Source organism: Ailuropoda melanoleuca, chromosome 4, assembly GCF_002007445.2.
Source record: "Ailuropoda melanoleuca isolate Jingjing chromosome 4, ASM200744v2, whole genome shotgun sequence".
Taxonomy (NCBI): Eukaryota; Metazoa; Chordata; class Mammalia; order Carnivora; family Ursidae; genus Ailuropoda; species Ailuropoda melanoleuca.
The window spans coordinates 7,198,355-7,223,782 of record NC_048221.1 but is presented as its reverse complement, the minus strand read 5'-3'; the positions used below and the strand labels follow the sequence as shown (position 1 = coordinate 7,223,782).

The window sequence follows — 25,428 nt, the reverse complement described above, 5'->3', positions numbered from 1 at the left end:
CTGCTGGTGAGTGCACAAACATTTTGCCGACGGAGTGTGTGACCGGAAAAGTCTGAAGACCCCTTCGTCAACTCATTTCTATGTGGAGGGGGTTTTAGATCATCCTTGTATTCCCAGGCCCAAGATAATAAAGTACAGAGGTTGAGTGAGGCAGTCTATCTCATTTTTCAAGGTCCAGCAACAATGTCCCCTCCTCCAGGAAGCCTCCCTTGCCTTCCCAGACACAGCTCCAGGTCCTTGCTCTGTCTGGGCTCCTCAGCCCAGGGTCCAAGGGTCCCTCTCTCTGCCCCAGCCCTCACCATGGAGGGGTGTGTGCATGAATGCTGAGGAATTTCTGGGGTCCCGGCAATGCCCAGGCACAGAGTGGGTGAGGCAGAGTTTGCTGAAGGAAAGAAGGAAGGAAAGAAGGAAGGAAGGAAGGATGGATGGGTCTGTCCTGGCCCCTGAGATGGGTGTAAACTGAAGAGGTCTGGCTGGTGGGGAGGGCTGGGTGAGGCTCTGCTCACCGGGGCCATATTCGGAAGCGGAGGCAGCCGCAGGCCAGACATCGAAGGCCAAGGTTGAGAAGGCGTGTCCAGCGGAAGAGCAGGCAGTGGGTGGTGTGCACGTACAGGCTGCCTGAGGGGTCCACCGCCTTGAGCGCAGCCAGCGGAGCATATCGGGCGTTGGTCTGTCTGCGCAGGGGTGGTCTGGCCAAGCTGATGACCTTGACAATGACCTATGGGGTGGAGCCCTGAGCTCTTGGATTCGGGGAGGGAGGTTTTCAGGATGGGGCACCCTCACATACCTGAGCCATGTCTTGGGGCTCTGGGTTCCCCACTCACCTGGGCCACATCCTGTGGGCTCTGTCCTACGGAGCGGAAGAGCTCCCTGGAGGCAGGGAGGTAGAAATCCCGAAAGTAGTGCAGAGTGTCAGGGTCAGTGTCCGGGAACTCGGCTGTGGAAACCTGCTCCAGGAGCTTCCCCTCAAAGTCAGTGACCACCGGGCCAGGTTCCACCAGGGTGATGCTGGGGACATCGGGAGTGGTAGGGGGTCTGGTACCTCAACCCAATCGCTGCCCCATTACTGTCCCTCTCCTCCTCTCTCCCCCCATTTCTCTCATCATTACTTCATCCTTCCTGGCTCCCCCAGCCCCTCCACTGCCCATCCCCAGTACTGCCCCACCTTCTTCTGATAACTCCATTTCCCTCATTCCTGATTCCACTTTCTCACCACTGCCTTGTTTTTCCCATCATCACTGCCTTCCCAGCCCACTTCCCCTCACCACCTCCCCTTCCTTCATTTTTGTCCACCACCGTCTCCCATTCCCCCCCATCACTACACAAATGCCCGCCTCACAAGATGTTGAACTGCAGCAGCTGGACCGCCAGGCTTTCGAAGAACCCCTCCAGGGCGAACTTGGAGGCTGCATAGGCTTCATTGAACACGACACCTGAGAGGATTGGAGGAGGTTGGGCCCTTTGGGGTCTGGGCGATGGGCTTGTGGGTCCAGAGGGACATGGGGTCTTTAGGAGACAGAGCAAAGAGGGTTTAAAGATCAGAATGGGGGGATATCTAGGGCCAACATGATGAGTGTATGCATGTGTGATGGGAGTATGCTGAAGGATGAGCCCGTACGCTCAGAGTGAGGTTGTCTTGGGGTGCCATGTGCTGCCTCTTCCCAGTGCTCCATTTCCCCTTAGCCCTGGAAAACCCTACTTCCCTCCATCTTCTAAACCTCTGGGCCACTTGAGCATAGAATTGCCAGGGTCCCTGAGGGCAAGTCTTTTTCAGCAGGGTTCTTATCTGTCCTCATTGACAGTGAATGTGGCCCCTGAGGTCAGGAGGTGCAGCTGGAAGAGGAGCCAATGAGATGGGACTGAGTAGTAGTTACGGATTCCCCATGACCGGATAACAAATAAGGTGGATTCTTGAACAAACAAAATAAGGTGGATTCTTCAGGGGGCTGTTGAGGAGGTGGGGGCAGACCCCAGAGCATTTCCAGGGGGAGGAAGGGAGTCTAGAGGGGTTCAAGGAGGAAAGACCCAGGAGCATGGATGGCAAATAGGTGGTCTCCGTAGTAGGCTAATAGCAGACATCGCTAAACAATCACTGCTCTCTCTTACTGCAGAACCTCAGAGCCCCACAGCTAGACGTCTCTGGGGGCTTGGTTAGAGGTATTTGGCTGGAAAATGTCACAGGAAAGGAGTTCTGGGGCGCCTGGGTGGCTCAGTCGGTTAAGCGTCCGACTCTTGATCTCAGCTCAAGTCTTGATCTCAGGGTTGTGAGTTCAAGCCCTGCACTGGGCTCCACACCCGTGGCCCCTACTTAAAAAAATAAATAAATAAAAAGGAGTACGGATGGTTCCTTTGGTTTTGGGGAGATGGTCCGGAGAGATTTTTTAGGGGTATCCAGAAGTAGGGTCGATGCTGAATGTGGATGGCCACTGGCAGCATTTATAACACTACTGCCTATTCTTGCAGCATGGCAGACATAATCTAATCCAGAAAGGTTTCCTAGAGAGCTTCAGAATCCTTCTCAACATAGGCTCATTTGGAATATGAGCTAAAACCTATTTGCCATTCTTCCAGCCTGGGGAGGGCCAGATACTAGGAAGTTTCCCAGGGATGGGTCCCCAGGGCTTACCCTGCAGCCCCATGACACTGCTGACCACCACAATGTGGCCCTTTCTCCTTCTCTTCATGCCAGGAAGGACAGCTCTGACCAGACGGACAGCCCCGAAAAAGTTGGTATCAAAGACGTTCTGCATGGCAGCTAGGCTGAGCCCCTCCAGGGGCCCCACCAGGCCCACTCCAGCATTATTCACTAAGGAGGGGACTGAAAGTTACCTTGAGGTCCCCCCAACCCTCCTAGTGTCACTCTTCTAGGGACATTCCCTGAATTATCCCACCCCCTACTCCAAATTCAGGGCCAGTCCAGAGTATCTTGAGTGGACAAATGTGGAGCCCTGATGATCTTTACATATAGTTTAGCATTTGCTATGGGGACCCCAAACCCTGGGTCGGGGGAAGGGCTGCTGGGAGCCGCCTACCCATAATGCAAGAGCAATTCAGCTCTGACCCCAATTTGCATCAAAACAGCCACACCCACCCTCCTTAGAAGGTCGTTGAGGGATCATGTGTTGCTTCTTCATCATGCTCCCTTCCCCAAATGACTAACCAAATAACTTTTCCAACTACATATGGTTTTCCCCAAATGTGAGATGTTCTATTCAGTAAAATTCACCCTACCCCCAGGACTCAGTTTATTTCTTGTAACCCTAATACACTGGTACCCTGGGCTTTTAGCCAGCTTGTCTACCCCTTCTGTCCAGGGCTAGAGGTTGCTGGTGAAGCAAGAAGGCTGGTGCTCAGACGTGGGAGAGGATTCACTGTAAGGAGGATCTGTGCTTAGGTCAGGGAAGGGGGGGTGACCCCAGGGGCTGTTCAGTCTCACCCAGCACATCCACTTCCCCTCCCTGGATGCAGCTGAGACACTGGGCCACTGACTCGTCACTGCACACGTCCAGCTGGGCCACGGTGAGGGTCTGCCCCAGAGCTTCCCCAGCAGCTGCCTCCAGTGTCCCCTTCTTTCCCAGGTCCCTCATGGTGGCCACCACTGGGGACAGAAAGCAGAGTTGGGACAAGCACTGGGTTCCTTTCCCCTGTGCATTCACTTATATATCTCCATGATCTGGCATGAGCAGTCACAGAGGGATGGAGACCCACAGGTTTCCATACCTACGTTCACTACACAACCACACATGCATACTGTGTACGTGTATTTACATGTACTTTCATCCATCCCTCCATCCCTCCATCCCTCCATCCCTCCATCCCACATTTACTGGGCATCTACTTAGTACACCTTATGCCCTATTCTAGGTGCTGAGACTACTGCATGAAATAAGAGGCAAAGTCCCTGCCTTCACAGAATCTATAGTCCAGTAAGTAAGACAATAAAATAAATATAAGACATACTGCCTTGAGAAAAGAAATGCATACACATTCAGGGTCAATATATGTGCATTGTGTGTGCGTGCAAATACAAATAGCCATGTCTACATCACCCACAGAACTGTCAATTTACTGAAGATCTACTATGTGCCAAACACTGCGCCAGACACTTTTATAAGTGTCTCTAATCTCATGAGAACCCTATGATTAGGAAACGGACTTATTTCCAAAGATGGCCACAACATCTTTCATCGCATATGCTCTTTGAGAACTTTGCTGCTCCCCCTGAAGCCCTGAAATCTCATCTCCCTCTCTTTGAATCTGTGACTAGCTGGGAATTAATAGAATGTGGTGAAAGCAACATCGTGTGGCTTCTGGGATTAGGTTGAAAAAGGAAAAGGTATTGCAGTTTCTGCCTTGTTTGCTGTAACGTTCATGCCTTTTCTTTTCTTTTAAGATTTTCTTTCTTTATTTATTTGAGAGAGGGAAAGAGTAGGAGTAGGGGAGGGGCAGAGGGAAAAGAAGAGAGAGAATCCCAAGCTGACTCCACTTTGAATGTGGAGCCAGATGCAGGGCTTGATCTCACGACCCTGAAACCATGAGGTGAGCTGGAACCAAGAGCCGGATGCTCAACTGACTGAGCCACCCAGATGCCTCTGTAATGTTCACTCTTCAGCCACATTGTAGCAGCCCAGCTATCCTGAGGCCACCATGCTGGGAGGAAGCCCAAGCTAGCCAGATAGAGGGACCACATGGAGAAGACCTGAGATTGTTAGAAGAGGGATGCCTGTCCCAGCCTGTGACTAGCCCCCACTGTTCTAGTTGTAGCCTTTGACCCTGAGTGAGAACTGCCTAGCTGCACCCTTCCAAGTTTATGACTTTTGTAAACCATGAGAGACAGATGATTACCGTTGTTCTATTACACCAGAAATTTTGGAATGATTTGTACTTTAGCAATAGTAGCCAGAACAAGTAGGTAAAGTTATTATCCCTATCATAGCGATTAACACACTGAGGCTTAACGAAATGAACTTTCTTGCCTGTCCCACCACTAATAAGTGTTAGAACTGGGATTTGAACCTGGGTTTGTTGGAATGCTGAGCTTAAACCCCTGTATACATGTTCGTACCCTTCATGCCTGTACCCACAGTCATACATGCACAGGCTTGGGGGGCATGTTCATATAGTCTGTGGGCCTGTGTGAATCACGAGGGTTGCACAGATGAATGGGACCACACACATCTACATACAGTGACAAGTGTGGCCCCAGGGGCTGGGTTGCCTGGGTTCAAATCCAGGCTCTGCCACTTTCCAGTGGGGAGACCTTGGGCAAGGATCTTGGGCACTCTGTGCCTCAGTTTCCTCATTTCTAAGATGGGGCTAACGTTGGTGGCCACCTCATAGGGGTGATATGGGAATTAAATGGCTTACTAGATGCACAACATTTAGATCAAACCTGGCACGTTGTAAGCACTCAATAAACATCCTTCATTCAGTTTAATACACTCATCTGCCTTTCCACAGGGACACACACAGCACAACTGCTTCCCTGCACACTGGCCCTCAGTCTGTCACATCCAAAGCTGGTGTGTCTCTAAGACAGAGGGCAGAGCTGGGAGAAGCCGCTCTGCCAACTGGGGCAATGCCCTTGCCCCCTGCAGCCTCCTCTTAAGTAGTGGCCCTTTGCCCACTTCAGCTCGGTCCTGCTCTGGGTCAGAGGCTCGCATGGGTGGAGTGCAGACTGAGGCAATTTACTCCACAGTTGCAGGAGGCTAAGGCTCTAGATTTAGAGGCACCCCTTAAGCCCGCAAGGTCAGGGTCACTTAAGAGCCTTATCTTGGAGCAGTAATCTGGGGAGGGGTGGGGGAGGGGAGTACTAGGGAATGCCCAAGTGGAACCTTAGGGAAGCCCTCCCCACCAGCCCTTTAAAAAATATCACCTCCCCCCACCTCCTACTACACTGCACACTTACTTTGCTTTGCTTCTGAGCATGTCTTAGCACTAGACATATTACACAATTTAAAAAATCTGTTTATTGTCTGTCGTCCCTCCCCTCCCTCACTACACCATTGCTCAGGGCAGAGATTTTTGTCTGTTTTATTCACAGCTGTGTTTCCAGCACCTGGAACAGTGCCTGGCACCCAGTAGGTGCGCAAGAAATATTTGTGGGATGAGGGGATGATTCATGAGCGGAGGTGGGAAGGGGGCCTCCATGTGTCCTGGGTCCTCCTCAAGCCCACACATACAGCTGATGGGATGGGCTAGTGGAAATGGTGCCAGGAGGGCTGAAGGTCCTCAGAAGCCATGCCCACCCTTGCCCCTCCCGGCCCCACCCTGGGCCTCTAACCTTGGTAGCGCTGCCTGTGGTCATGAGCCAGCTGCACTGCGAGCTCCAGGCCAATTCCCGAGGAGCAGCCTGAGATCAGTACAGTCCGGGGTGCGTCAGCCATGTTGATCCCTCCCTGGATGGGTGACCTCTGCTGGCCAGCACCTGACTCCCGTCACCCATCCTTGCCTCATCCCCCACCTCCTAGACACCCTCCCATCAATCCCCTGCAAGGTGAAGGGGCCCCGGAAGACACCAATTCTGAACTGACCCTGGGCAGGCAGCTGGGGGGGGGGATCTTTAACCTCAAAATAGCCTCTTTCCTTTATCTGTTAAAAATTTCTTCTCGCTGCTACACTGACAACTAGGGTCTTTTTATATGACTGTAAATCATCAGGGCTGGGGGAATTAGCAGGGGCATTCTCTCCCTGTCTATTCTGGGAAAAGAATCTCTGGTGAGAGGGAAAGAGTGAGAGAAAAGGACAAAGAGTGTGGTCCCAGAAGGTTCCTTTCAAAGAGGAGAATGGGCATAGATGTGTCAGAAGATGGGGGTAGACTATGAAGAACTTCCCAGCAAGGCAGGGCAGGGCACTCTCTTTAGGAGAATCTTATAGCAGGAGAAGTCTTAGCCTCTGAGGTCCCTGAGGAGGGAGGAGGAGCCGCTTGGGGAGATTACCTCTCTTCTCCCCACCCCACAGCCCCCATTTCACCCTCAGGCCAGATGGGGCCCCACCCCTCCTCTCCAGGGACACAGACACTCTTTGTCCGTGGAGCCAGAGGCTGGGAGGGAGACACTGCCGGCTTCTCCCTCTTCCCCAGGGCAGGGCAGTTCAGGGCCCAGGATACGCCCCTTAGGTTCCTCCCTGCAGAAGCTCCCTCAGATCCCGCAAGTCTGCACTCGTTCAGTTCAATTGCACACGCAGCTCCATGTGACCCCCTGGGGGGAGCGAGCTTCACAGTGCGGGGTCCCAGTAGGGTGAGGGGCAGCTCTACCTCACCCCAGGAATGGCAGGTATCCACCTCTCCCGAAGGCAGTGCCCTGTTTTGAAGGAGGGCCAGACTTTCCCATTTAATGGCGGCGTATGTGAAGATTTGGAATTGGGGCTAGGGCATCCATGTGGGGACCTGAATCAGGGAGAGAGGAGAAGAGGGCTAGGGATGGAAATGGGTTTGGGGGAAATTGAGAGCTGTGTTTTGGAATCTGGGTCAAAGGTTTGGGGGTGAGGCCAGGACATCCAATTCTGGAATTTGGGTGGAGAAATGAGGGTTTGGGGTAAGGCTGGGAACACCATTTTGTAATCGGGTGTGAGGTTGGAGGTGGGATGAGGATTCTTTATTTAGAGATGAAGGGAAGGCCTGGGATGAAGCTGGTACCTTCCATTGTGCGGCTAAGCCACTGGGGTAAAGCAAGTCGGTGAAAATTTGGCATCAGGCTGGGACCCCATCTGGGGGCCTGGGTGAGACAGAAAAGATTTGGAATAAAGCTGTATAAGGCCTTAATTCTAGGGCCTGGATGAGGCTGAAGGTTTGAATGAGGCTAAGATCTCTTTAGAGGGAGGCTGTTAGGAGGAAAGGGTTTGGGGTAAGTCTGGGACCCCGAATTCTAAGGCTGGGTGGGAGTGACCCTTTTCCTCCACTGTGGGGTGGGGCAAGAAGGGCCCTGCTCCCGGCCCAGGGCTCCAGCTCTAGCCGGCCAATCAGCGCTCCACACAAACTTTCCCAACTCCTCCACCAGCTGTCAGCCACCCCCCTCCTTCAGCGAGCCCCGCCCGGCCGGGCGCTGGAGCGCAGGGCGAGGCCAGGGCGGGGTCTCCTGCAGTCTCCTGCCGAGCCCGAGTGGAGCGGGCCGCGGCTAGTGAGTGCCCGGAGCCTTAGGAGTCGCCGCGCCCCGTAGACGCCCCGGCCGGTCCCCGCCTTGCGTGTGGGCCCCGCCGGGATGGGGAGTCGCCGAGGCCTGGGCCAGCCGCGGGCCGGCCTCTGTCTGCTTCTGGCCTCGCTGCAGCTTCTGCTCCGGACGCAGGCCGGTGAGCCGGAAAGGAGGAGATAGGAATCGGATCTGGAGTGCAGGATCTAGCGAGGTCCCAAAAGATGGGGTGGAGTCAGGAATGGGGGGCGTGAGAGGCGGGCGTGAGTGTTGCGCGTGGCGGGGTGCTGTGTTTCGGCGCGCGTATCAGGCTCTGGGCGATTTGTGGGTGTGACAGCTGGGGGGAGGGGGGAAACGTGTGACCGAGTTTTACTGGTGGATGCGTTGGAATGAATGCAATTTATAGGTGTGTGTGTAGCAATGTGTGTGAGGCCATTTGAAGTGAAATTGTGTGTGGGAAATTGTGTGTGGGAGTTGACGATTATTGTATGAATATGTGCGATGGCCAAATGTGTGATTGTCGGTTGTGGGTGTGTCTGTGTGGGGCTGACTTAGAGAGTAATCGTGTGTTACGCGTGTGATTGTCTTTGGACGACCCGATGAGGAGTTCGGTTGTGTTTTGGGGTTGTAAATAATGGCCCAGGGGGACGTGAGTGGATGATTCTGAGGGTGATGGTGAGTGGGGACGAGTATGGGAGTGGGGTAATCGGGAATTCAGAGTTTCCTTTGCCCTAATGGCTTCATCCTATTCTTCCTCTCCCTCCTCTGCCTCCAATTGGCGCGCCCCCACCTCCTCTGCTCCCACTTCTCTCCCCTCCCCCCACCCCGCTCTCCCCAGAGCCGGGATCAGCACCATGGACAGGGCCTCGGGAGGGCCGCGGTGAGGGGCGAGGCGGGGCGGGGCGCGGGGCGAATTTCTCAGGGGCCTCAAGGGGTCCCGGGGGCCGCCGGACGAGTGAGTCAGCGCTGACGCACGCCCAGCTGCGCGCTTCTGGCTGGACGCCGCGCTCCGCCCCGCAGGGTTCGGGGTTGGGGGCGCCCAGGGGTTTGGGAAGGTCGTGGTCCCTCAAGTGGCATCCCTGGTTTCAGAGAGCCTGGGCTAAGCCCTTCTGGAAATCCCTCCCTAATGTGAACTCAGCCCCCCAACACACACACACACACATAGAGATACCGTCCTACACTTTCTCACTTTCTCTGGAGTCCAGGGAGGTGCCCGCTCACGTGGATTATCCCAAATTGGCGCATGTCCCATTCCCATGCTCACACATCCACACAGTCGTGCAATCTCAGGCATCCATTCAGAATATAACCTTCTGGGACACCAGGAATGTTAAACACCGGTGCCCACGCCCCAGGCAACCCCAGCAGCCACCCGCCACGGGGTCACAGCCTTTGTCACCCTCCTACGCCATGCAGCTCTGGCACGTGCTTCCACTGGTGTCCACGAAACCCGGTCAGCATTCGCACCCAGTCACCTAATCCCCGACTTGGCCATACTCTCACCTATAACCACATTCCCCCATCTCGAGTCTGATCTATTACGGTCACAGACTCACCTGCATCACCTACTCACTGCCAGGACCACAACTCACATGGACGTCCAGCCACACCAGACAACTGCACCTAGTCTCTCCATCGGAAGCCAGATACTTGGCGCACACTGACACATCCACAAATCACGTGCTCAGCCATTCCCTGGTCTATGTGGAGTTACGCACATGCTTGCACAATCTCATGCATGTATACAATGGCACACACACTCACACCTGTGCTCTCCTTTCTGAGGAGATCCCAGCCATGTCACAGCCTAGTCCCTGCCTGCCTCCCTTCATATCCTAGACCCCAACCCACGTCTCCCTGGGGCCCTGACCAGCACAGAGGAGAGTGTGGGGGAAGGTCAGGCTGGGTCCCTGACAGACCCCCACCCTCTGGCCCTGCAGGCAGGACTCAATGCCTCTTGTGTGTCTCCTTGTCACAAAGCCAGCCACGAAAAGAAAGGGCAGTCAGTTTCTGAAAGGTCATTACAGAGGAGATGCAGGATTGGAGCAGGAGACATTTGGGTTAGGTGCTGGGAAGGACTTTTTCAATGTGAATGAGCAGCTGGTCAACAGGACACCCCTTCCCACAGCATAGAGACAGGGGTCTGGGTGAGAGGAGAGCCGCACTGTATGGAGTCATAGATCTCAGCCCTCCACTGGGCCCCAGCCTGGGGGGGCAGCTGGGATGATCATTCCGTGGGGGAGTGACCCTTGTGGTTGACAGAGCCTGGGAGCCCAGATCTTAGTCCCAGGGGACTGTAACCCAAATACCTCTTAATGACAGCTCAGCCAGAGAACAGGCAATTAGAGCGGGGGCTGGTGGTGGCAGCAGAATTGGGGGGCGTGGATGGAGAGAGAGTGAGAGAGGTCTGGGGAGAGTAATCCACACAGATATATATCTATGAAATACCAATAGACAGAGAAAGAGAGAGAGCTAGGAAGTAAGAGAGAGAGAGAGAGAGAGAGACACTGATTCAGAGTTGGACGCAGAGAGGGACCTGGAAAGACCAGCACAGAAAGTGGGACAGAGAGAGAGGGCAGGGAGGGGGAGAGAAGAAAGAAAGAACAAGAGTTGGGGGCAAGAGTGAGCTGAGGCTGGAATAAGGGTCTGTAAGGTCTGGAGAATAAAGGGTCTGACCCAGGAGGGTCTGACCCACGAGAAGCTGAGGGATGGGGGTCCCTCATCCACACCCCTTTCTCCCCCAAGTCTGGCCCCCCACCCTGACTCCCAATGGTGAGGTCAGCAGAACCGCCCCCAGGGTGAGGTCATGGGCAGATTTGACAGAACCAGCTCCTGCCAAGAGGCTGGGTCAGGGGGTCAGTGGGACAGTCTGCTGGGGGGAGGGGAGAGCAGGCAGGGGCTTTGGGCCCAGGGGAAGCCCCCACCCTCCCCTGCCCAAGCCATGTGGTTCCACTTAGCACTGGCCTGCTGTGCGGGGTGGGGCTGGTAGGATGGCCTGGATTCGGATCTGGTTGGGCCAGACCAATTCCTTCCTTTCCTGGGATAAGAGGGATAGGGTCAGAGGGAGGAGGTCAGGAGGTTATTAGAGAGAGGTAGTTGTAAGGAGGAGGTCAGAGAGGGTGATAAAATGGGGAGGTCACAGGTCAGATGGAGGAGACTGGTATAGGCAGAGGGAGGAGGTCATGGGTGATGGTGATCAAGAAGGAGGTCAGAAGGAAGAAATCAGGAGAGGTAGTGGTGAAAGGGAGCAGATCATGAGTGATGATGGTCGGGGAGGAGGAGTTCAGAGGAAGTGGTGGTTAAAGGAGGAGGAGGTCAGAGGGTGGAGATGGAGGAAGAAGACACACAAGGAGCCCCTCCTCTCCAAGTGGGTTTCCCCTGGCAGGGGGCTTCAGGCTGGGGAAGCAGCCCCAGGGAGTTGGTGCGGGGGAGTGCAGAGAAGGGGACAGTCTGGCTCTGGGGCTCAGGCCAGGAAGCCTTGATTCATCCCAGAAGTAGGTCAGCTTTTCTTTTCTTTTCTTTTTTTTTTCCCCTCACCAGAAGACCAAGCGGGGGGAATAAAAAACAGGAGTCAACAGGCTGATGAAGCTGGAACAGCTGTGGGGTGGTGAGGTGGGTGCAGGTCCCAGGCCTGCTCCTTCTCCCTGACCCACAAACACAGCGGAAGGCCAAATTCCCTAAATCTGAGCTACTCACTTGGAGTCCTGGTTTGTCTTAACTGCCTGCACCTTGGCTTCTCTCTACAGCAGGCCCTGTGGATGTGCTGAAGGCCCTGGGTGTGCGAGGGGGCCAGGCTGGGGTCCTTGAGGGGCCTGGCCTCTGCCCCCAGCGGGCCCCAGAGGGTGACCGGGCATTCAGGGTTGGCAAGGCCAGCACACTTGGCATCCCCACGTGGGAGCTCTTTCCAGGTGAGTCAGTGCAGGAGGGCTTGGAGAGGGTCGTTCTGGGAGCATGGGTCCCTGCTAGGCCATCTAAGCTGCCCCTTTCCCTCTGCCCTTTCAGACGGGCACTTTCCTGAGAACTTTTCCGTGCTGATCACTCTGCGGGGCCAGCCAGCCAACCAATCTGTCCTTCTATCCATTTATGATGAGAGTGGTACTCGGCAACTGGGCCTCAGTCTGGGGCCAGCTCTGGGCCTCCTAGGTGACTCCTTCAGCCCCCTCCCCCAGCAAGTCAATCTCATGGACGGCAGGTGAGTACAGGGAAAGTTGGGGTCCAGAGAGAAGTAGGGTGAGAAGCACCCCCCACTGAGACTGTCCCCTTGCAGGTGGCACCGTGTGGCAGTCAGTGTGGATGGCAGCATGGTGACTCTGGTGGCTGACTGTGAGCCTCAGCCCCCCACGTTGGGCCAGGGGCCTCGATTCATCAGCACAGCTGGACTCACTGTGTTGGGGACCCAGGACCTTGGGGAGGAGACTTTTGAGGTAGGGGTTCAGTGATAGGGGAACTGAGGCAGAGGATGGGAGCCTGAATAGGGAGAAGAGATAGGGAAAGAGAGATGTCTAGCTTCAACTTTGTGCCAGGAAGCTAAGAAGAGGGAGCGGCATGCATCACTGTGCATCTCCGTGGTGAGAGTAGAGCCACAGAACAATCATGCATGACGGCACACACTTGACTTGCGGTGGGAGAATAAGCTGGTGACGCAGGACCACACCGGTTGTTATGATGGTGTGTGACTGTGTGCAGGCAGTTGTGATGTTGGGTGCTGGCAAGGCCTGGCGTTGTGTGGCTGGTGGCCGATGTGTTTTTGGTGTGGTGGCTGTACTGTGTGTGGTTGTGAGTTGTGTCCCCTCCATGGGCCACGGACCCCATCCCTCTTGTTCCCCTCCTTATCCTCAAAGCCCGGAAGGGCACCTGACACAGATTAGGCGTCACCATGTGCCTGAGAGCAAAGGAATAAATGTGCCTCTGATAGGACAGGTGTTGTGGGGTATGGTTTGTGGTTGTGATCTGGTGTGACCATGACAGAATCTTCCTCCTCTGAATTTTGAGGGGCAGAGGGATTGCTGGGGCTGTGGTGGGTCCACCCCCTCCTTATACTCAGGGTGCTTTGGGCAGAGGGAGCCTTGGTGCATGGGATGGGGTGTCAGAGTCAGCCTGTGGCTCCCTTCCCTGACCCCCATCCTCTCCCCAGGGAGATATTCAGGAGTTGCTGATAAGCCCAGATCCTCAGGCTGCCTTCCAGGCCTGTGAGCGATACCTTCCTGGCTGTGACAACCTGGACCCTATAACAACAGGGGTGAGTGAAGGACTTGTCCTGAGGTCACAGGCTGATTCATCCCTGGCTCCAGGTCTCAGGAGTGAGTGAATTCTGACCCCTATCCATGGGACAGAGTGACTCCTGCCCTCAAAAAGATCCTAGGCATGAGTGACCTTGACCTAGGTCACATAACTGAGTGATTCCTAGCCCAGATCATGACTGACCTTAGGTCACAGGGCTGAGTGAGCCCTGGTTTCAAAACATAGGACCAATGGGCCATGTGCCAGCATGGTCCAGATGACTGAGCAATGGGGCCTCCATTGAGGGGCTCTGGACCTGATGGGGGTCCTCTTCACAGGTCCCCCAGAGTGAGTCAGAAACTCCTCCTCGACGGAAGGGGAAGGGAAAAGGGAGGAAAAAAGGGCGAGGTCGTAAAGGGAAGGGAAGGAAGAAAAAGAACAAGGAAACTTTGACGCCAAGCCCACCTCCTGGCTCCCTGGAGAACCAGGTAAGGGATCTGCGGCCACTCACCTCTGCTCTTTGTCTGACCTCTGGTCTCTGATTCCCACTGATTGCTGGTGCCTCATCCAAGCTTTCTGCCTTTGGTTTCCAATCCCTGACCTTTGACCTCTCTCAGCTGACTGATAACTGTGTGTATATGTGTGGAGGGGGGCTCATACTGTCTTACGAGTTTTCCCATCTCTGCCCCCAACATCCAGTTTTAGGGGCTGGAGGAAGGGGGCATACCCAGATGAGTACCTTATTATTAGGGGGCACTTGATGAGGGATACTGTTAAGGACAGCCATTAGCTGGTGTGAATAATGGTTCATTAGAGTGTCATTGTTTGGGGTTGACTCGTTGGGGTCATTGGTGAGGGTTATTCATTGGAGGAGTCTACTTGGGGGGTATTATTTGGCTTCCCTGAGAGATTGCTGGTTGGGGGTCACTATAGGGAGATATTGATTGAGGTCGATGTTTGGGAGGTTCCTAGGTGGAGATCATTGTTGGAAGTCATTGATAGAGACCACTGTTGCTGTTACTGGTGTCACTGGTCTAGGGTTAACAGTGGGAGGTCATTTCTGGGGATCATCAGTTGGGAAGGTAGGTCATTAGTGGGGGACCACTGATTAAAAGGCATTGGGGTCACCAACTGGAATCACCAGTTGAAGGAATGACTTTCAAGGGGTCATGGATAAGATAATTGGTTTGGGAGTCCCTGATGGGTTATTAGTTGGGAAGTCATTGATGGGTCATTGGTTAGTGAAATTACTGTTTGGGGGTCATTGGTTGGGGAGCAGTAATTGGGCTCACTCATGGGTATTCATTGTTGGAGGATCACTGGTTAGGGGAATAATTGATTAAGGGTCACTGGTAGGGCTTATTAGTTGAGGGACCACTAGCTAGTGCTTATTGCAGAGGAGGTCACGGGTTAGGGTCATTGGTTGGGGAGGTCACTGGATGGAAGAATAACTAGTTAGAGTCATTGACTAGGGGACAACTGATTTGTCACTGGTTATGGGAATAACTGCTGTGAGGCCAGTGATATGAGTTATTAGTTGGAGGGGTCATTGGTTAAGTCCCTTAATGGGGATCATTAGTCAGGGGTTATTGATGGGGATCATTAATTGGCGTTACTGGAGTTACTAATGGGTCACTGGTTGTAGGAATAATTGGAGGCCATTAATAGGGGATCATTAGCTGGTGGGTCACTGGGTGACCGCATCCTTGGTGCAGGCCATTGGCTGAGGTCCCTGGTTGGGGGAGAGTCATTGGTTGCACTACATCTGTTCTCAGCATCAGTGGAGAGAAAGAAGTGACCACCAGGCCCAAAAAAGAACCCCTCAGCCCCAGCCCCTCACCTGGGGCTCTACCAACCCTCCTTGTGCCCTTGACCAAATTCCTCTGCAGCTGTCCAAGCCTTTCTGATTGTGGCCTGCCTGGCTGACCACTGAGCTCTGCCTTGGGAGAAGACACATAGGATAGGCTTCCAGAAGTCTGGCCCTGAGTTCTGGACCTTGACTCTGATCCCTGGGCTCTGGCCCCAGCCCCGCTCTGCCTTCCAGGTCTCCCAGACCTGGCCCAGCCTTTCTCCTCTTCCACCCAAAAGGCCTCCCCCTGCTGGCTGTTCTGGTCTAGCCAGCACATGTTTGCATCCACTGGCGAGCCCCCTACCTTACACTCCCTTGGTGTTTTTTGGGAATCCTCCTTTGTTCCCCTCCCCAGACTAGGCACTCCTGGGGGGCAGAGCCTGTCTTCTCTTTTTGTCTTTATTGGAATGACCCAGACCCGATACTCCTGTCCCTGTTGCAGACCTCCACCGACATCCCCAAAACAGAGACGTCAGCTTCAACTCTGCCTCTGACTCCGACTCCTACACCTTTGGTCATCACCACCACTGTGACCATTGGCCGCAATGTCACCATGCTAGAGGTCAGTGGGAAGTGGCTGGGGCTGGAAGGGAAAGTCCTGGGGCAATGGTGGTGGCAGACTATGTGGAGGCTAGGGGCAAACTTTGGTCTGTCCCAATGTCCTCAGGCAGGCCTGGACCCTGACAATGGAACCGAACTAAGGACCCTGGAGACTAAGTTAGCCAACGAGGACAAAGAAGGAAGTGGCCCCACCATGGACCCTGACTTCTGGGCAGCAGAACTGCCATCACAGATTCAATTCCAGATCTTTCCTGTGAGTATGAGGGTTTGGATTGTGGGGGGGTGTGGTGTGGGGTGGCAGGGACTTCTGCCTGGAGCCACATACCACATTTTCTTTTGCCTTCTTTTGATCTTGTCTAGAATGCCTTCCCACTACCCCACTGTAGTTGACAAATATTAGCACGATGCTAATGTGACAGGAACTGTGCTAATGGATGGCTCTGTGGGTAGGATGGTGCGTTTGGCTTTTAGTCCAAGCATGGTGAGAAGCCGCTTGAAATGGAGCATGGTCTTGATTTGGAGCTTTAAAAGCTCCATCTGCCTGCTGAACAGCATTTGGACTGTAGGGGGAGCCAGAGGGGCAGCAGGGAAACCAGTGGTCTGCGCAACAACAGCCTGGTGACCTGGATGAAGGTGGTGGCAGTGGGGATAGAGAGAAGTGGACCGATTTGGACCATGCTCCATTTTGCTCTTGCTACTGGACATGGAGAAAGATGCAAAGATGTCTTGGTAGATGCATGGTGATGCCTTTGAGGAAAATGGGGAAGCCTAAAGGAAGAGCAGGTGGAAAGTCTCAAGGATCTCATTTTGTATGTGCTTAATTGGCAACCCCTGCTTGGCATCCAAATGGAAATGTCAAGTGGGTGATTGGTTAGAAGATTCTGGAGTTCAAGGGACATGGTCTAGGCTGGAGATAAAGACTCGGAAATCAACAGCAGAGCGGTGCTGCCTTTAGCCAAGGGATTGGATAAGATTGCTTAGGAAAATAGTGCATACAGGGAAGGGGCCCAAGTTCTAGTCTTGGTGTTGGACAGGGGAGGAGGGGAATAATCATAGCCAACTTACCCTGAGTGCTTGTTTTGTACTAACCGTTGTTTTAATTTATTCTTCTTCCCATGGGATATTGAATACAATTACCATTCACCTGCCGACTCTGCAGGTGAGGCCATAGGAGTTGAATAAGTTGCTCCCCATCACTCAACTAGTGAGAGACAGCTCCAGGAGTAGGACCTTACAGCATGCTCCAAAGTCCACACTCTCCTCCTTGACCATGGCCAGGACTCACATCTCTTTTCTCTTCATTCCCCCGTCCCAGGGTGCTGGAGAGAAGGGAGCAAAAGGAGAACCAGCAGTGATTGAACAGGTGAGGGGCTTGGGGCTAGGAGGAGGTGGAGGGGTGTGGGCTAGGATGGGGGTCACACTCATTTCTCCCTCAGGGACAGCAGTTTGAGGGACCTCCAGGAGCCCCAGGACCCCGAGTGAGTCATGGTTGCATTCCCTCTCTTCCTTTCTCTTCTAGTTGGGGTGTTTGAACCCCTGGGTGGTGGGTTGGGGTATAATGTTGCCATATCATTAGATATGGTTTGCAGCTCATAGGATGAGTCAAAATGGGGGTTGGGATGTAAGGTGGGAGGGTTGATGTGGGTCAGTATAGTATTGAGGGGCCAGGGATGGCTCGGTGATGGATAAGGAGGTCTGTATGGGGTCAGGGTCATTGGTGGGTTAGAAGTTGGCTTGGCTCAAGCTTTGCACTTCTTATGACTTCTGTTCCTCTGTCCCCAACAGGGGGTGGTTGGCCCCTCAGGCCCTCCTGGCCCCCCAGGATTCCCTGGAGACCCTGGTCTACCGGTAAGAAACTCCCTCCAGGTTATATCCTTCTGGGGGTGTGAGGTTTCAGGCTGTGGAGCGGAAGTGGGGAACTTGTATGTCTGAACATGGATCTGAGAGGCAGGGACTGAGGACATCATGCTGAAGCTGGCATTGACCTTACCTGCTCATCTCTCTCCTCATCTGTGAATTGTCACCCGTCTTCTTTCTCCGGGGGCCTTCACCTGGTTTTCTCTTCCATCTGTCTCTATCCCTGAGTGTCTTTCATCTCTGTCTCTCTCCCTCTGTCTCTGTCTCTCTCTCTTTCACCTGCTGCCATTCCTCTACCACCCCATCTTTCTCTCTTCTGTCTTTGTCTTTCCCTGCCTTTTTCTCTCCATCTCTCTACCTCTGTCTTCTCTGTCCCTCCATCTCTGCCGCTTTTTATGACTCTCCCTCCCTCTTTCTGTCTTTCTTTTGCTTACTCTCTTTCTCACTCTCCCTGCCTCCATCTTTCTGTGCCTCTCTCCCCTCTCCCTCTCCATCTCTCTCATCTCTGTCTCTGTCTATCTCTCTGCATCCATCCCCCTCTATGTCTTTCCCTCTCTCAGGGTCCTGCTGGCCTTCCAGGAATCCCTGGCATCGATGGGATCCGGGGTCTACCAGGCACTGTAATCATGATGCCGGTAAGAGGGAGATAGGGTGGCATATCCTTGGGGGTTCAGTCCTGACCCAGGAGGGGGCCTCTCCTTGGACTCCTCTCATGACTAGCTGCCCCCTAGTTCCAGTTTGCAAGCAGCTCCCTCAAAGGACCCCCAGTCTCCTTCCAGCAAGCCCAGGCTCAGGCAGTACTGCAGCAGGCTCAGGTAAGTAGAGGATAATCAGGAACCAACAGGGGGTAATGGGAGGACATTGAGAGAGTGACAGAGGTGGGAGATAATGAAGGTAGTCAGGAGGCAGTGGATATTTGTCTCCTGAAGATGCCTTTTGGGAGGGTGTTGGGATTTTTGGGAGACCTGAAGTTCTGTTCCCCTCCATCTTTCCAGCTGTCTATGAAAGGTCCCCCTGGCCCAGTAGGACTCACTGGGCGCCCAGGCCCTGTGGTGAGTAAGGAGTCTGTATGGAGGAGGGGAGATACCTCAGTGGAGGGGGGAACCTCCCTCCAACTCCATTACCTCATCTCTCTTTCCTCCAAGGGTCTTCCTGGGTATCCGGGTCAGAAAGGAGAGATGGGAGAAATGGGGCCACAGGTGAGACTGGTGGGGATGGGGAAGGGATTGGATGGGAAGGGTCTTCTCCCAGAGCCACAGGATAAAGTGCTATTTGAGGACAATGACAAAGGGGCTGAGGATACCTTTGCAATTACTGCTCTCCCTAGAGAATGATTTAAAATAAGTCCTTCCTCCTTCTTATTCTCCTTTTTCTTCCTCCTTTTTTTTCTCTTCTAGGGTCCCCGAGGCCTTCAGGGACCTCTTGGGCCCCCTGGCCGGGAAGGAAAGATGGTAAGTAACTTGTAGGTCTTTAGGTCATCTCTCATCCATCCCTCAACATGCACCATGAGCCTTGGCTCCATGCCTCCAGGGTCTGCTGGTGTCATTGGTGGGATAAGGGCACTGAGGACAGAGAACGGCAGCTCTACTGAGAGTCGCCCAAAAGTATCTGGCCAGGTCACAGAGTCAAGGAGGACTTTCTAGATGGAATGATGCTTGAGCTGAGATCTGAGGTATAACCAGGTAAACAGGAGAGGAAGGGTATTCTAAGTAGAGGGAACAGCACGTGCAGAGGAAAAGACTGGTGCACTGAGGGAGATGATGAACAAGATAATTCCAGACAGTTTTAAACGCAATGAGGAGCACAAGCTGGACGTTTATTGGAGACTGAGGATTTTGATTTTTGTGATGGTGGTGACATGGACTAGAACAAAGGGCCTGGAGATAAAGAATAATAGAGAGGTTTCAGATGTATTTGGGAGATTAAACTGGTACACAGAGAATCCCCCAGGATTCTGCATGAGAAAAGTACTCAACAAATAGTAATAGGTATCTTGATGCTGTCACCTCCCTGATAGGGCCGCTCTGGAGCAGATGGGGCTCGGGGCCTCCCAGGGGACACAGGACCTAAGGTAGGTGATAAGATCAGGATTGGGACTTGGAGGGACCGTTAGGTCAAGGATTCAGGGCTCAGGTGGTGTCTCTTTGTGCAGGGTGATCGGGGTTTTGATGGCCTGCCAGGGCTGCCTGGAGAGAAGGGCCAAAGGGTGAGTGTGTGAGGCCCCTCCCCCACATCAAGCCTCCTGGTATTCATAGCACCCTCTCCACCCCCAGTGTCAGAGCCTCCATCCCTGTGTGAGCCCTCATCCCTTGTGACTCATTTCCCTTCCTCGGGGGCTGGTCTCTATCCCCACATTTCCACTCTGAACTCCCCTCTGTTCCCAACTCCAGGGTGACTTTGGCCATGTGGGGCAACCTGGCCCCCCAGGAGAGGATGGTGAGAAGGTAAGTTTGGAAGAGAGAGAATGGTCTAGAAGCTAGAAAGCCAGAATGAGGGTCAGAGAGGAATAGAGTATTCAGGGGACAGGACGAGAGGTGAGAGTCTGTGCTGGAGGGTCAGGAACCTCGGTGGGGCTCCAAAAGATAGACTGAGAGCTGGGGGCTAGTACCAGAGTTAGTGGGTGAGACTCAGGATTGCAGGCCCAGGATTGGGGTCAGGGGCCTGGACTGAATCATGTGTGCTCAGTCTGTTGGTTACTGCCTCAAGCTCTGACTCTGGGATCCCCTGGAAGAGTCTGTCCAGATGAAGGAAGGTGGTTTTCTGAGTGTTTCTTCTCCCCCCTCACCAAGTGATGAACGCTTTCCCACAGGGAGCAGAAGGACCTCCGGGGCCCACTGGCCAGGCTGGGGAGCCAGTGAGTATGAGGGACCTCTGGACCATTTACCTGGCACAGGGGAGGGAGTCACGATTCATGGGGCCTCAGAACAGCGATGCTGGAATAATGCTCCTACCTCCTTGCAGGGCCCCCGAGGACTGATCGGCCCTAGAGGCTCCCCTGGTCCCCTGGGACGTCCGGTGAGAATGTCACTATCTGTCCACATCCCTACTTGTCCTTTTCTCACCTCTGTCCCCTCTGCGTGTCCATTTCCATTACCTGGTTTCTCTGCCCGCTCATCTTTCCACCTGTGCCTCTCGGTGTCTCAGACTCAGGCTCCTGTGTGGTATCTGCCCGGGTCTCACACCCTCTCCTCCCCCAGGGTGTAGTTGGAATAGATGGTGCTCCAGGAGCCAAAGGAAATGTGGTACGTGTTCTGCCTTCTGACCCCTAATGCTTTCTGGTGCCCTGACCCTATGATCATCCGTCCACATCCCTGTCCACTCCCATGACCCCCATTTCAACTTCACTGACACTTCAACACCGTGATCCCTTCCAGCTTCACACACCTCCCCTTTTTCCCCAGGGTCCTCCAGGAGAACCAGGACCTCCAGGACAGCAGGGAAATCCCGGGTCCCAGGTTTGAGCTATCATTTTCAATAACTGGGGGGTGGCAGTAGTCAGCCAAGGTCATAGACCACTTCCAGCCTTTCCACTTCCCAGATCACTACCCATTTCTCATGCCTTCTTCACCCCTTTTCTTAAAGAGAGAGAGCAAGCAGGGGAGGGGCAGAGAGGGAGAGAGAGAGAGACAATCTTAAGTAGGCTTCATGCTCAGCGTGGAGCCTGATGCGGGACTCAATCCCATAACCCTGAGATCATGACCTGAACCGAAGTCAAGAGTTGGTCGCCTAACCAACTGAGCCACTCAAGCGCCCCACCTTCACCTTCTTTTTTTATGTCCCCAGGGAATCCCTGGCCCTCAGGGACCCATTGGAACTCCTGGGGAGAAGGTGAGTGACAGCCCCACCTACCACCACCCTCTCCTGTCTTCTTCCTTCAACTCTGTCCGCAGGAAAAGCTTCCCACCAGGACCCTTTTATTAGCCCTGGGTAATAGTAAATTGCAACATTCCTTAAATAAGCCCAGAGTTTAAAAAATATCATTGCTGGGGAAGGGTTGGTTGGGAGAAACAGAAATCCACCGAAGCCAGATCACATAAGGGGATGTTCTCAGGATGTAGGGGAACCCACAGATGCCAGTCATCGGAAATATTGGCAGGACCCATGGTCCAGGAAAGCCCTTTCTCTGGGGCCCTGTGGTGACATCTTTATTCCTGGGCACATCTGTTCCATCTCCCCAGCAGATAGGCTTCTTTCTGCACATATCCTAGTCTGTCCTCACCCCCAAGTTCCATTTCTACATGATTTTGTGCTGCTTTAATCACAAATTCAGTCCCCAGCTCCTCTTGACCTTATAGTTTCTCTACCCAAATTCATTTGATCATAGTTTCTACAAAGTGAGTTGTTGCTTACCTCAGAATTTCAGAAGAAAATCTGATTGGCTTAGTTGAGTCACAGTGCCCACTTCCAGAACTATCCACTGTTTGTAGAACATAGGGGGTCACCTCATGTCTGCCTGGGCCCACCTCTCTTCAGATGAAGACAGAGGCACTTCTGAAGAAAAGGATGTGGCTGGGGAGTTTTCCCACACACTGTTTTTACCTCCCTTGTCTCAAATCTCCCAGAGATGGAGGATTTCTGAGGCTCAGAGAGGGAAGGGGGCTTGCCCAGGGTCACACAGCAAGTCTGGGCAGAAATAGGGAAAGATTTCCTAGCCTGTGGGATATGCTTGTTCTGTGACCTTGAGTAGCTGCTTGTCTGAGTAAGGCTGTTCCTGGTGGGATACCAGACTCTGAGACCCTCTGTCTCTGCCTACTGTTCATCTTCTTTCAGGGTCCCCCTGGAAACCCAGGAATTCCAGGCATTCCAGGATCTGATGGCCCTCCGGTGAGAGCTGGGTGCCGGCAGAAGGAGGAAGGAGAAGGGGGAGGCTTGGGAATTTGGATGGCAAATCTCAGTCTCTGACAACTTCTTTCCCCAGGGTCACCCAGGCCATGAGGGCCCCACGGGGGAGAAAGGGGCCCAGGTGAGTGGCCTGCAGAGAGACTGGGTTGGGGATGAGGGTTGATAGTCAGGGCTCATGAGGAGAGAGATGAGGGCACTGGGAACACGGAGGGGGAAGAACAGGATGCTACTGATCTGATCTCCATCTCAGGGTCCACAAGGGTCAGCAGGACCTCCGGGCTATCCTGGACCTCGGGGTGTGAAGGTACGTGATACTTGGAGCCTTCAAATAGGGATGAGTCTTTGGCATTGGCTCTGGGGAACCAGCTTTGTGAGAAACGTGTGCATGTGTGGTGAGAGGTATCAGTCTGCCAGGAGAGGTGTGGTGGGAATGGGGTTTCAATCTGAGTGACAATACGTAGACGTGTGTGCGTTTCTTGGAGCTGAACAGCCAAAGGGAAGTATTGCAGTGTAATTGTCGCCTTGTAGTTGAGAATGGTTAGGCCCATCAGAGGCTGGACCCATTTCATTGTAAACACAGTACAGGTCAGCACACCATAGTGAAGCAGACAGTTGGGTTTTCACCCAAACCCAGAGCCCTGTGATCCTTACGCACAGAAATGCTGGGATAAGCCAAGAGCTATACTGTTGACCAAGGGCAGGGACATTGGAATTCACATCTAATATGAGTCCAGTTACATTGTAGCCAAGAATGGTACCTGTAGTCTAAGAACAGAGTTTGGTGGTATCCAAGAGGCAGCTCGTCCCATTTTGCATTGCGGGCAAGCTCAGTTATACTATAACCAAGGAGGTGGCTCTCTTGTGGTTGGCCACTGAGTCCTGGGGGTGGCCAAACTCAGAGTTACATTGTAACCAGGCATAGTTATATAGTTGAAGCCTATGTTGTAACTGAGTCCTGTTACACTGTAGCATTGTAGCCAGGGTCAGAGAGTCATGGTAGCCCTCGCTTGGTTACATTGTGGTCAAGCGAATCCCCTTGTGGCTGGAGATAGTCATGCTATTGTCAAAACAGTTATGTTGTATTTAAGTACAACTTCATTATAGTCATTGAGCTCAGTTACATTGTGTCTCTCTGTGGCTGGAGACAGTTGTGCGATTCTCAAAACACAGTTATGTTGTATCCAAGTGCAATTTCAGTATAGTCTCTGAGCTCAGTCACCTTGTATCTCTCTGTGGCTGGAGACAATCATGCTATTGTCAAAACGCAGTTATGTTGTATCCAAGTGCAATTTCCTTATCATCTCTGGGCTCAGTCACATTGTAGCGCAGTGCACTTTTCATTGCAACTCAAGCGCGGGGTTTGGGCACCTGGGCTCGGACTGAGCAGCCTTGCTGTAGCCTAGCACAGGCTCGCCTTGTTGCCAGGCACAGAGTCGCATTGTAGCCAGCACAATGGGGAACATTCCTTTGCCTTTAGAATGAGACTGGGGCCTGGAATGTTCATCCACTTTCTCCTGCCAGAAGGAACTGTGGACACAGTGTCCCCGGGAGATTGGAATCAATTACTCGGAAATTTGGCCTTCCCTGCACACCCCCACACAGATGACCCTGGGAGGCTGCCAGTGGGAAGAGGGGTGGAGAGGCAGTCTCTTGCACACCACTCTAGCAGGCTTTGGGGAAAGGTCATTTCCTCTAAGGCTGTCCCCTTCCACTCTTGTCCAGTATCCTTTTGGGACTGTCCTGACTGTTTCGAGTCAGGGGACTGATTTGGAGGGCTCTTCTTAAGCAGGGGAGGGACTTGAAATCTTTTTTTATTTTTCAGGGTACTTCTGGCAACCGGGGCCACCAGGGGGAGAAAGGAGAGAAGGTGAGAAGGGAGGAGGTTCCTGGTNAAAGCCCTTTCTCTGGGGCCCTGTGGTGACATCTTTATTCCTGGGCACATCTGTTCCATCTCCCCAGCAGATAGGCTTCTTTCTGCACATATCCTAGTCTGTCCTCACCCCCAAGTTCCATTTCTACATGATTTTGTGCTGCTTTAATCACAAATTCAGTCCCCAGCTCCTCTTGACCTTATAGTTTCTCTACCCAAATTCATTTGATCATAGTTTCTACAAAGTGAGTTGTTGCTTACCTCAGAATTTCAGAAGAAAATCTGATTGGCTTAGTTGAGTCACAGTGCCCACTTCCAGAACTATCCACTGTTTGTAGAACATAGGGGGTCACCTCATGTCTGCCTGGGCCCACCTCTCTTCAGATGAAGACAGAGGCACTTCTGAAGAAAAGGATGTGGCTGGGGAGTTTTCCCACACACTGTTTTTACCTCCCTTGTCTCAAATCTCCCAGAGATGGAGGATTTCTGAGGCTCAGAGAGGGAAGGGGGCTTGCCCAGGGTCACACAGCAAGTCTGGGCAGAAATAGGGAAAGATTTCCTAGCCTGTGGGATATGCTTGTTCTGTGACCTTGAGTAGCTGCTTGTCTGAGTAAGGCTGTTCCTGGTGGGATACCAGACTCTGAGACCCTCTGTCTCTGCCTACTGTTCATCTTCTTTCAGGGTCCCCCTGGAAACCCAGGAATTCCAGGCATTCCAGGATCTGATGGCCCTCCGGTGAGAGCTGGGTGCCGGCAGAAGGAGGAAGGAGAAGGGGGAGGCTTGGGAATTTGGATGGCAAATCTCAGTCTCTGACAACTTCTTTCCCCAGGGTCACCCAGGCCATGAGGGCCCCACGGGGGAGAAAGGGGCCCAGGTGAGTGGCCTGCAGAGAGACTGGGTTGGGGATGAGGGTTGATAGTCAGGGCTCATGAGGAGAGAGATGAGGGCACTGGGAACACGGAGGGGGAAGAACAGGATGCTACTGATCTGATCTCCATCTCAGGGTCCACAAGGGTCAGCAGGACCTCCGGGCTATCCTGGACCTCGGGGTGTGAAGGTACGTGATACTTGGAGCCTTCAAATAGGGATGAGTCTTTGGCATT

General features: G+C 53.3%; 2 protein-coding genes across 4 annotated transcripts in view; one reads left to right on the top strand and one right to left on the bottom strand.

Moving 5' to 3' along the window:
- Nucleotides 1-57: 57 nt before the first annotated feature.
- Nucleotides 58-6,386, bottom strand: RDH8 (retinol dehydrogenase 8). The gene is made up of 6 exons (XM_002921383.4): nt 6,284-6,386; nt 3,437-3,598; nt 2,627-2,806; nt 1,340-1,433; nt 825-1,008; nt 58-718 (listed from the first exon to the last, which is right to left on the bottom strand). The coding sequence occupies exons 1-6, from the start codon at nt 6,384-6,386 to the stop codon at nt 503-505; spliced, it is 939 nt and encodes a 312-aa protein (XP_002921429.3). The 3' UTR covers nt 58-502.
- A 1,610-nt stretch (nt 6,387-7,996) lies between these two features.
- The window catches only part of COL5A3 (collagen type V alpha 3 chain), a 38,555-nt gene continuing 21,123 nt past the window's right edge, over nt 7,997-25,428 (top strand). The window contains exons 1-28 of one of the 3 annotated variants that reach the window (XM_034657740.1): nt 7,997-8,286; nt 11,876-12,034; nt 12,129-12,318; nt 12,394-12,550; nt 13,261-13,365; nt 13,685-13,834; nt 15,638-15,757; nt 15,863-16,009; nt 17,072-17,119; nt 17,193-17,234; nt 17,542-17,604; nt 18,174-18,248; nt 18,345-18,428; nt 18,609-18,665; nt 18,759-18,812; nt 19,011-19,064; nt 19,631-19,684; nt 19,766-19,819; nt 20,004-20,057; nt 20,423-20,467; nt 20,575-20,628; nt 20,811-20,855; nt 21,015-21,068; nt 21,397-21,441; nt 22,384-22,437; nt 22,532-22,576; nt 22,706-22,759; nt 24,278-24,322. In XM_034657740.1, the coding sequence (XP_034513631.1) occupies nt 8,199-8,286; nt 11,876-12,034; nt 12,129-12,318; nt 12,394-12,550; nt 13,261-13,365; nt 13,685-13,834; nt 15,638-15,757; nt 15,863-16,009; nt 17,072-17,119; nt 17,193-17,234; nt 17,542-17,604; nt 18,174-18,248; nt 18,345-18,428; nt 18,609-18,665; nt 18,759-18,812; nt 19,011-19,064; nt 19,631-19,684; nt 19,766-19,819; nt 20,004-20,057; nt 20,423-20,467; nt 20,575-20,628; nt 20,811-20,855; nt 21,015-21,068; nt 21,397-21,441; nt 22,384-22,437; nt 22,532-22,576; nt 22,706-22,759; nt 24,278-24,322 (2,196 nt within the window). In that variant the 5' untranslated portion in view covers nt 7,997-8,198. Of the gene's footprint in view, nt 8,287-11,872; nt 12,035-12,128; nt 12,319-12,393; nt 12,551-13,260; nt 13,366-13,684; nt 13,835-15,637; nt 15,758-15,862; nt 16,010-17,071; nt 17,120-17,192; nt 17,235-17,541; nt 17,605-18,173; nt 18,249-18,344; nt 18,429-18,608; nt 18,666-18,758; nt 18,813-19,010; nt 19,065-19,630; nt 19,685-19,765; nt 19,820-20,003; nt 20,058-20,422; nt 20,468-20,574; nt 20,629-20,810; nt 20,856-21,014; nt 21,069-21,396; nt 21,442-22,383; nt 22,438-22,531; nt 22,577-22,705; nt 22,760-24,277; nt 24,323-25,428 lie in introns of all 3 variants that reach the window. The other 2 variants (XM_011227681.3, XM_034657739.1) reach the window with 2 other exon arrangements.

Excerpts from the sequence above, each read along its gene's own strand:
- RDH8 (XM_002921383.4), bottom strand. The coding sequence starts at position 6,386 with ATGGCTGACGCACCCCGGACTGTACTGATCTCAGGCTGCTCCTCGGGA. Across the intron at positions 3,599-6,283 it reads CCACAGGCAGCGCTACCAAG|TGGTGGCCACCATGAGGGAC; the intron begins GTTAGAGGCCCA and ends TTCTGTCCCCAG. Across the intron at positions 1,009-1,339 it reads CTGCTGCAGTTCAACATCTT|CATCACCCTGGTGGAACCTG; the intron begins GTGAGGCGGGCA and ends CGATGTCCCCAG.